This window comes from Gracilinanus agilis, chromosome 4 (assembly GCF_016433145.1).
Source record: "Gracilinanus agilis isolate LMUSP501 chromosome 4, AgileGrace, whole genome shotgun sequence".
Classification (NCBI taxonomy): Eukaryota; Metazoa; Chordata; class Mammalia; order Didelphimorphia; family Didelphidae; genus Gracilinanus; species Gracilinanus agilis.
Window position 1 is genome coordinate 309,357,195 of NC_058133.1, and position 10,946 is coordinate 309,368,140.

Below are 10,946 nucleotides of genomic sequence, written 5' to 3' on the forward strand. Positions count from 1 at the left end.
GTACTAGAAAAAATAAATGTATTCAGGTAAGATGACAGAATTATCATTCTTTTTTATAGTGCAAAAGTTCTAATTCCACCACAAAATATTTTATAATTAATTTAAAATAAAAGATTCTTCATTTGGGGAATCAAGAATAACCAACTTAATAAACTTATATTAACAAGTTCTCATTGATTCCCTTCTATCTGCTTCAAGGGAGGTCTCCAAATTATATTTTTTCTTCAAAGGGAAGTAAATGTCCCAATTAAGAGCTCTCCTGAATTTTATCAAATTTTACTAAGTAGGTATTGTTATAAAGAAGTGGGTAATCTATATACTTTTTTAATTTGAATCATTGAACTATTATTTAAAACATACTGAAACAAAATGCTCTAACTTCTATTATTGTAGAAACTACTCTGTATTTTACCAGTGTTGTATAAACAGTATTGGTAATTTAATAACTGTACAATCTTTAAATATTTAATTATTGGTAAGGAATGGAAAGAAAGATAAGCATTTTTATTTTACACCTTCAAATACCAGTAACTCTACTGTCCTGGCTATTATATAGGTAATTGTAATCTAATAATTCCTCAGTAATCCTAGCTCCATTTTGTTTTTATTTTTATCATCTGCTGGACAAAATTATTCAGTTTAGTTTTCTTTTTAAAATATTTTCTCAGCAATTACAGCATTTGGTTAAAAACTGCATCTCTTCACAAAGCCTCCTTAGAGCACATATAGCAAAATAATATAAATTTTGAATTGTTCAGGAAGTGATATTGCAGTCTAGATCAGTTCCAAGTAGCATCACTTGCTGGTATTAGTAAATATAACAAGAACTCTGTAGCATCAGGCAAGTCTTTTAATCATTCAAGGTCTCAGTCTCTGTATCTGTGAAATAACAATTGGACTAAAATTAGAAATCTTTTCATTCTTACTCTTGTTTTTTCTTTATATTTTAAGATATTGTTTTATTTTTTTAACTAATACATTTGAAGACAATATAATTTTTTTTCTTAAAGCTTTATTGGACATTCCTTGGGCAACTTAATAATCCGTTCAGTGCTTACGAGGCCTAGGTTTAAATATTACCTCAACAAACTTCATACCTTTCTGTCTCTGTCTGGACCACACCTTGGTACTCTCTACAATAGCAGTGCTCTTGTGAATACAGGTAAAAATTTTGGCATTCTGAATTTTTAAAAATGTTTTGATTAGAGAGAGAATTTAATTAAATAAAAATTAGATATTTTAATGTCCATATGTTGATAAATGAGAATTTTATTTTTTCAATATGTAACCTGAACAAGAGAAACTAGCTTCTTTTCTGTTTTACTGCTTTGTACCCCACAAAAGTATATGTAATAAACCAAAAAATTATTTGAGAAAAATATTTTCGTTTTATTTAGTAACTGGCAAAATTCATATTTAACCCTTTTTATTATGTGATACTGCCTCTTCTAAATATTTTCATTAAAATAGTGTATTACAGAAAAAATAAATGCATTCAGCTAAGATCACACAGTTCCATTTTTCCTTTTCATGGTATAAAAGTTCTACCATAAAATATTTTGTCATTGAAATGTTAAGATAAGAATCTTCATTTTTTGGAGGTAAGACTTTAGTAGAAAATTGTAATCCAAGATTGTTTTAAATAGTTTCTAGGATGAGAGAATTTTATCTTTTAGAGAGAAGAGATTTTTCTTTCATATTCTGTTTTTTAGATTAAATCTTTCTTATGGATAAAACTGTTTAACTTTCTTGCCTCTTTCATATGCAAACTCTGCCATTTTCTTTCATTCACTTAAAAAAATTGGTGGTAGTCAACATATTTACAGAACTAACTCTAGGTTTTTCCGGTGAAGAAGAATAGTAAAAGTAAATTTTACTTAATCTAAAATATAATGCATATGGGAGTAGGACTCAATATTTTGAGTTTCTTCAATCTTTTTCCCAACAATTCTTAATGGATATAAAGTTAGTTTTGAGTTTTATCTCTTTTTCTTAAAATTTATGAGCAGAGAACTTACAAATTCTGATGACTAACATAATAAACACTTACAAAAGAGTAAATGGCAATAAATTTCTACAATCTGAAAATCAGCAAGTAGGTAATTTGAGTATCTAATTTTTATAAGAAATATGTCATACAAATATAGAGAATTAATGATATCGAAAAATTAGCATAAATTTAGAATACAAATTATCTAAAAGCTATCCAATAATCTGAAAATTTACTACTTGCTCATTGAAATGAATGTTTTCACTAATCATTTGTATACTGAAATCATTATCCACACTTTCATTTTCCAGTGTGTTTAAGATCTGTTTTTCTTTTATTTCTCTCCGTGGCTAATAAGCAAATAGTTCCTGAACAACAACTTCTCAGTACTTTTTTCTTCCCGCCACATTGTTTATCTAGCTAGCATTATGAACTGGTCTCCCATCAGCCTCTTAGCCTAATTAATACAGTTTTTTGATGGGCTTATTTTTTAATGGATATTTAAAGGTACGAATGTTAAATTTTTCCTATCTGCTAGTGGAAAGATGAGCAATTTTCTGTTGTTTTTTTTTTAACTGAAGTATGTGCTTAAATCAATAACTTTGAATACATTTTAGACTTATACTAATTTTATTCATAACTCTCCAGGTCTCTGGTTTATGCAAAAGTGGAAAAAGTCAGGTTCTTTATTACAACTGACATGTCGAGACCATTCAGACCCCAGGCAGACTTTCTTATACAAACTCAGTAAGAAAACAGGCAAGTATAAAGTAATAATTTTCAGAAATCTATGCTCATAACAAAGTTTATTTCTTACAAACATACTTACAAGAGAGATTGCTTATGGGCGAGTTACAGTTAACAGTGTGGACTGATGGCCTTAAAAAGAATCATATCAGATTAGTATAATTTCTTTAGCACTGAATGCTTTACATTTGAATAGTGCTTTATAATAAAGCTCATAAAACACCACTCTGCATAATCTCATGTGATTCTCTTATCTACAAAATGATTGGGTTATATTAGATAATTTCTAAAGTTGCTTTTAGATAAAACAATCCTTGAGCATATAAGATGTGTAATGGGAAGATTAAGCAGTAGATCAGGGTCACTGGTGGTATCCCCATAAGAAATGGAGCTTCAGAGAGGTTAAGTGACTTATCTCTGGTCTCTTGAATCCTGGTCCAGTGCACTTTATACTACATTTCATTGACTACAGATTTTTTTTAAAGTTTCTGTCATGGTTCTATCTTGCCTTTTAGAGGGTATACATAATTGCTCTAAAGCAGTATTAAAAGTTGCTACTTTTTCATCATTAGTTTTGAATTTGAATCTACTTTATTTCATCATTTTTGTGGAATCAATTCAGATGTCAGCATGATAAACTCCAGAGAACTGAATGACTTTTTAAAATAAAGTTGTATTTTCAAGTGTCATAATACCCAAGCCAGAAACTATAATTATTCTTTAAAATTTTGTTTCTGCAATTACCCAGACTCTTTTAACCCTCTGCCACCATCCTTCATCTGCTTACTTATCTTTACTTATCTTACTCTGAAGGATTAGATGATATTCAGGTCAGAAACTGGTCGTACTTTGATTAATTCCAAAGTCCAGCTTTATACCTCCTCTAGTATCTCAGTCTAAAGTTTCAAAGAGCTTCAGAGAATGGAAAATAGACATACCAATTTGTAGGCAATAGACTTCAATTTTGATACTAGATACGAGAATTTATTTAGGAGATGATAAATTTGAGTTAGGAGTTTTTTCCCCCTTTTATCAGTAATTTAAAAGGTTTATTGAATACTATGTGTACATATACAATAATAAAACTAAAACGTACTAAAATGTTTGACTAAAAATCAGAATCCTTTCAAGTTACCTGCTGGGAAGCTATGTAATTGTTTAGTGTAATTGAGCCTCATCGTATTTTTTATATTCTTTTTTAAATTGCCTTCAGAGACAGTTTGCCAGCCCCCCCCCATATCTTATATTTTATACTCACAAGACAGTCTCCTTTGGTCTGATACCTTTTTCTGTCTCCTTCCCTCTTCCCTTTTATCCCTGCTTTGCCCCCTCCCTCCCTCCACTTGAGCAACAGCCCAAGAACCCCCAGGGAGGGGCTGTGCTGGTGCTGGCTGGGACCCAAGAGACCCCCAGGGAGAGAGGCTCTGCAGGGCAGGGAGAGAGACTGGGGGCCAAGGAGAGCCTTACGTGGCATGCATCAGGAAGCAGATTGATATAAGTGCATTTGTGTGCTACCTGCCTGCTGTAAGTACTGTAAGTTGATAGCATGGATGTAATTTATGGCTGAGCACTAGAAGTTGAATCACCATAAGTCAAAGATTTCCTGTACCAAAACAGTGTTTTAATTATAAAGATTGACTCTTAAATTGATAGGGACTGGTGATATCTGTGATACAGTAGTTTTGATTTAATAAACCTATTTGAAACCAGATCAGCAAAGCAGTACTACTGTTGACCATGGAAAAGCTATGTTATATTGAACCCAAAATTGAGAAACAGTAGTAGAGGCAGTTAGATATCATTAGCTTTTATCAAATATTTTTAATGTCAGATAGATAAACACCCAAAAATCTTCAAGAAATAAAGTGATGATTGTAAGATGCTTTTTATTGCAGTTAGTAATGGGAACTTTTCATACTACAGTTCTGTCAGTTTCAGATTTGGAAGCAAGTCCCAGAGGAGCTTGTTCCTCTGGATCATGCTACTTTCCTTGTTTCATGTCAAGATGCAAATAGAGTCTGCTTCTTGAATTATATTGCAAGCACCAGGGATTTTTTTTTAAGGCTTAAGCAACTAGAAATCCCAAAGAAATACCACATATTTGTTTACTGTTACTACTATCACTGCTACTGTTGCTACTACTACTAATAATAATAATTATAGCAATTTAATGTTTACAAAGTACTTTATAAATATTATCTGATTTTTATCTTCAAATAACTCTGGAAGATAGGTACTATTTTATAGATGAAAAAACTGAGGCAGCAAAGGTTAAGTTGCTTGCCCAGGGTCACACATCTAGTAAATCCATTTAAGATTGTATTCAAATGAATGTCTTCCTGGCTTCAGAGCCAACACATTAATTCCTGCACCTCTTAAGTATCTCAATTATACTTAGCCATATACTGGTATAGCATTTCCATAGACTATTTACACACAGTGTGTTTATGTGATATATATTATACATACATTACACTACATAAAACTTTTTTAAAATAATCTTTTATTGATGTTTTGTTTTTATCTTACTTAAATCTTCCTTTGCATCTCTTCCCTTTGCTCCTCTATACAACAAAAGATTTAAAAAAAAAAAAAGAAAGAAATCAGCAAAACTAGTCAGTATATAGAAAAACATAATCAATGTTCCACACTAGTGAATCTTGTACAGTGGGGAAAGTGTCTTCCCATTTATCTACCTTGGTATTTTGCAATATTCATTTTCATTTGTTTTGTGACTATTATTCTTTTCCTTTGTATTATTTTAGTCATTATGTATAGTTTTCTTGACTCTGTTTACTCCTTTGCATTAGTTCACATAAATCTTTCCATAGTTCTCTGTATTCATCATATTTTTACTTCTAACAGTATTCATTACATTCATATACCACTTTTTAGTCTTTTACCTAATCAGTGGGCATCTACTTTGTTTCCATGTTTGCCAACATAAAAAAAAGTGCTACAATAATATAAATTTTTTTTTAAATCAGCCACCTCTTTGTAAGATATGGCTACTACCCTTTGAACTAAAGGATATGGATATCAGTTCTACTTCGTTTGCATAATTTCAAAGTGCTTTCCAGGATGGTGATTGTACTGATTTATTAATGGCAAATATACTAATCTTCCAACAGTGAATTAGTAAACCAGTCCTCTCCAAATTCTCCAACAGTGACTAGTTTTATATCTGCAAGAATTTATTAAGTAACTACTGTCTTCTAGGCTCTGTACTAGTTGCTTAAACGTCATTCATTTAATTTGTATCCAGCTCTTTGTGATCCAATTTGGGGTTTTCTTAGCAAAGATAGAGTGGTTTGGCATTTCCTTCTCCAGCCTCATATTACAGATGAGGAACTAAGGTCAACAAGGATCAGTGACTTGCCCTGGGTTACACAGTTAGTAAGTGTCTAGGGAAAGATTTAAGCTTAGGAAGATGCCACATAACTTCCCTAAAGTACTGTAGAAAATATAGGTAATGGAGGGCACCAGGGATGTTAAAATAAAACTAAATTGTTGTGGGTACACACACTGGGGTTTAGGAGAGACCAGACCAGGTTAGGGAGACCAGAGGTCAGCTATGCTGCTGTTAACTAACAAAATGGCTGTAGATCAACTGTCACCCTGGGCCAGAGGCTTTGAATCCAACAGGCAAGGTAAAAGGTGTTAACAGGTTTTAATTATGTACAACTAAAAGGTGGGAAAGGGATTTCTACTCTAAAACCTTAAAACCTAATGACCAAAAACCCACAGGGAAAAGGAGGATTCCCCTACTCTAATCTAAAGATCTAAGCAGGCAGGGCAGTAATGAAGTCTCTGGGTGACTGCCTCAGACCTGGTCCTGTCAGGCTTGATGTGGCTGTGGGGTTCTCGCTGTAATCCACCGATGATCTCTGGATGCCAAGAGCCAAGGTGATCTCAGGTACCAAGTTGAGAGGGTGTACTTGAGACACTGTCCACCAGATCCCAAACTTCTCCTCTTCCCTTGGTATTGCACTGTAGATCTTGTCCTCTTTGCTAGATGCCACCACCACACAGGATCCCAGGGGAAATCAGGAATCAGGGTGTCCTTTACTCTGAGATCTCCCAGGGCTAACCACAGTTTGGGCTAACCCCTAATGGAGTCCCTCTCAGAGCACAAGTCATTTCTTCCTGCTCCTTCATTCCATCTTGGAATTCCCAGCTCCAGCTCCTTCCTGCTAGATACACCTTAATTCTTAATTACTAACTAATCTAATCTTCCTCACAACAGTACTTACTAGCAAAACATAAAATCAGTTCACTTTATTGGCCATAAATCATATTTTAGATCAATGGAAAACTATTTCAAAATAAGTATGCATGTAGACTTTTTCTTACTTGCCTTTTATTTTTATCCCTCTTATCAGCCATTTTTTAAATTCATAAATTCCTATTGTGATTCCATGTTAGTTTTGCTTTATTGCCCATACTTCTAAAAGCCATAAAGTCTGGAATTCCCTTGATTTTAGTCTTTAGAACAACCAATCTCATATCTCTGGTACAGCCTGGAATACCCCCTCTAGAATAGGCAAAATCCCTCTATCATTTTTCCTCCTGAATAAAGATTTCTATTTGAACTTCTGAGATGAATTATAAATTTAACAGATTTAGCACACCAAAAATATAGAATAAATTAATCATACCCTAAGGAAGGGCTCTATGAAAAGAGAGCTGTAGGAATAGAGGGATAAGGGATAAGGGAAAATGCAAAATTGTCTCTAAAAGGGAAAGAGGAAAATTTCCTTATCACTCTTTTTCTACAGAGCAAACCTTTTACTCAGTATTATCTGCAAAGTCATTTTTGTTGTTGTTTTTGTTTTCCCCATACCCATTTACTTTCTATTTTGGCAAAAAAGTTTCAATAAATTTAGTGATACCTTTGAATGAATTTGTATTTAATTTATATAATAACATCTACATTTTTTATCCAGACCTATGGTTTCATTGGTGTAGGGAATTTCATGTATAGAAGCTTCTAACAGTGGAAATCAAGTAAAGGGTATTATGCTCAGCTAAAGATGCCTGAGTCTTCCTTGGGCAGTTATACAGCCAGATGTCCCCACTGGGTGCCAGATGAGGTCACAGAACTTGTAAAATTCAAGAGACCTAGGCAGGGTCCATTAATGAGGAAGAAAGCCAAACACTCCAGTTCCAACAATGTTTAGTATTGGAGGAAAGGGATTTTTGTTAAGGCCAGTTACAGGAAAGATATCACATAAAAACAATCAGAGGGAATGATGAAGAAAAACTACTGGGAAAGGAGCCAATATAATAAATAAGTACTGTGGATGGAAGAAAATCTTACTGAAGATTGCTTAGGAAGAAGAAAGTAAATACTATATGATGCTCCACCCCAAAATTAAAATGAAGCAATTAGGAGAACCTCCAGAAAAATTCTGAAGAGCAATAATAGAATTAAAAGAAAAAAGAACAGTTGATTAACTCTTAACAGATTTCAAAAAAAAAGGAGAATGGCAGAATTGGAATCCAAAAATGCAGCTATTTGAATGAAATTAAAACAAATAAACTAGAAAAACACATGAGATCTTTATAAACCAAGGATACTGGGTTTGAAGCAATAGAGTGCAAAAAGATAAGAATTAAAATTTTTCCTCAGTACCATACTTAAGGAAAATTTCCTAGAAGTAACATTTCTTTCTATTTTACTACTGACTCTAAAGTTCTTTCTCCACAATATAGGGAACAAACAGCCTTCTCAACTTGAAACTTCATTCTATCCCATCTCTACACATTGAAAAGTAAATTACAGGTACTCCATGTGAGCATCTTCTTTCCCTGTTTTTCCCCACTTCAACCTCATCCCCCACCCCCACCCCAGCCCACTTTTCAACTTCTTTTTTTATGTTGTCTTCTCATTAAAGTATAAGCTCCTTGAGGGCAAGAATTATTGTCATTTATTATTATCTTTATATTTCCAGACTTAGGATAGTGCCTGGCAACACAGTAAGCATTTAATATATGCTTGTTGACTGACAGGTAAAGAAACAAATTGAGAGACTACACAAACTACCAGCAGAAAAGCCCCCAAGTTAGACTCCTTGAGAAATATTGTGGTCCACCTTAAAATCCTGCTGTCAGATAACAAAGCATACCAGCAAAAAAAAGTCAGTCCTTAACATTGTAACCAAAATAAGGCCAAATCACATAAGACTACTCCTTTTTAATGAGGTGTCAAAGGAAAAAATAGAATATCATATTCCACAAAAACAAAGATCAATCTGTTACCTCTAAAATAATATCTCACAAAGCTAGCCTTTAATTGATAATGGAAAAGGGATAGAGTTTTAAGCAAATGAGAGAAAATTCAAGCTTTGCTTCAAAAGAAACTGAAATATCATAAATATGGGAAAATTCAGAGTGGGGAAAGTAAAACCATTAGAGCTATATATACAGAGACTTGTAATGATGTCAATGGTTCCCAAACTTTTTTGGCCTACCGCCCCCTTTCCAGAAAAAATATTACTTAGCCCCCTGGAAATTAATTTTTTTTTTAAATTTTAATAGCAATTAATAGGAAAGATAAATGCACCTGTGGCCATCACCTCTCTCCTGGATCACTGCAGCGCCCACCAGGGGGCAGTAGTGCCCACTTTGGGAATCACTGATGTAAGTGATGACCATCATAGAGCACAACAGAAATCAAGCGTTTTTTAAGTACCAACTATGTGTTCACTACTGTTCTAATCATTGGAATTACAAAGGCAAAAGTAAAAGCAGTCCCTGCTGCTAAAGATCTTATGTTCTAATAGAGACATCAGGTACATGTAGAAATATGTACGAAATAAGTAAAGGGTAGTTTTAGAAGGGGAAGTGTACTATTAGCTGGAGTGATCAGGAAAGGTTTTGTTTAGAAAATAGTACTCAAGTTGTCTTTTTTTAAAAATCCTTACCTTCTGTCTATTAATTGATACTAGGTGTTAGTTCCAAGGCAGAAGAATGGTAAGGGGTAGGCAATTGGGCATAAATGACTTGCACAATTAGGTAGTGTCTGAGACTAGGTTTGAACTCAGGACCTCCTGTCTCTAGGCCTCTCAGTCCACTGAGCCACCTAGCTGCTTCTTAAGGGCAAAATCAGGCCAATGCCAAATGTTGTTTTTGGATGACTGATATGTTTTCTTCTTATTGTTAAAGAGATGCTATGATGAGACATGTATAACCCAGATCAAATTGCTTGCCAGCTCTGGGAGGAGGGAAGGGAAAGGAGAAAGGGAAACAAATTTGGTCATATAATTTGGGGAGACTTATGTGGAAGTTTATTACATATAATTGGTAAAAAAAAAATTTTCAGGTGCTAGATTGATTAGATAAGAAATAATTCGAAATTAATCATAGTATATCAGAAGATTTTGTTCAAGTTTTGTTATTATAAAAGAGAGCACTTTAGAGTTGTTAGGGATTAATTATAAATTAATACCAAGAAACAAAATTGGTTTTTTGTTTTTATTTTAAGACTAGGGGATTGGATAGGAAAAAAGGAACCCGTTTTATGACTTTGGGTCATTTAATGTTTTGGGGCCTGCTTCTTCTCTGTAAAATTAGGTAATTAGACTATATGATCTCTAATTTCTTCACCAACTCTAATGAAAGTTCTATAATTCAATCAAACTGCCTTTCATACAATATACCTATTAAGAATTCCAGAATCCTAAACCAGGAAAAAGAACAGGATAGGGAAATAAAAACAAGAATAGTGAAGGGTGCATAAGAGAAACCAGCTCCTTAAAGAGAAGTAAATTTTCTATCTTCAAAAATTCCTCTAGTACTTTTATGCCTTTTAACTGCACTTTCATTATTTTCTTTGAATTGTATTGCTTATGAGTATTCTCCATAGTAACTATATTTTAAATTACTAAATATACAAATATATGTCTTATCTTCTTTGTCATATTATTAACTCCATGATGTTAGAAACACAATTACCTTTTTATTTCCCCTCAGAACTATCCATAATGCTTTCTACATAGTAATTAAATACTACACTATACATTCCTTGACAACAAAGTTTATCTTACTCTTCCTTGTATCACTCGTTGCATCTAGCACAATTCCTTCACGTTATAGGTTTTTTTTTTCTCTTTCATCAAGTTTTTTATTTTTTTTATTTATTTTTTTAACATTTATTAATATTCATTTTTAACATGGGTACATGATTCATGCTCCACCTTTCCCCTTC

General features: G+C 33.2%; 1 protein-coding gene across 5 annotated transcripts in view; it reads left to right on the forward strand.

Annotated features, from left to right (window-relative positions):
- Nucleotides 1–10,946, forward strand: part of FAM135A (family with sequence similarity 135 member A) — a 100,904-nt gene that overhangs the window by 67,012 nt on the left and 22,946 nt on the right. For all 5 annotated transcript variants that reach the window (XM_044676021.1, XM_044676023.1, XM_044676022.1 and 2 more), the window contains 2 exons: nucleotides 1,011–1,162; nucleotides 2,639–2,749. In XM_044676021.1, coding sequence (XP_044531956.1) covers nucleotides 1,011–1,162; nucleotides 2,639–2,749 — 263 coding nt within the window. The remainder of the gene's footprint in view (nucleotides 1–1,010; nucleotides 1,163–2,638; nucleotides 2,750–10,946) is intronic.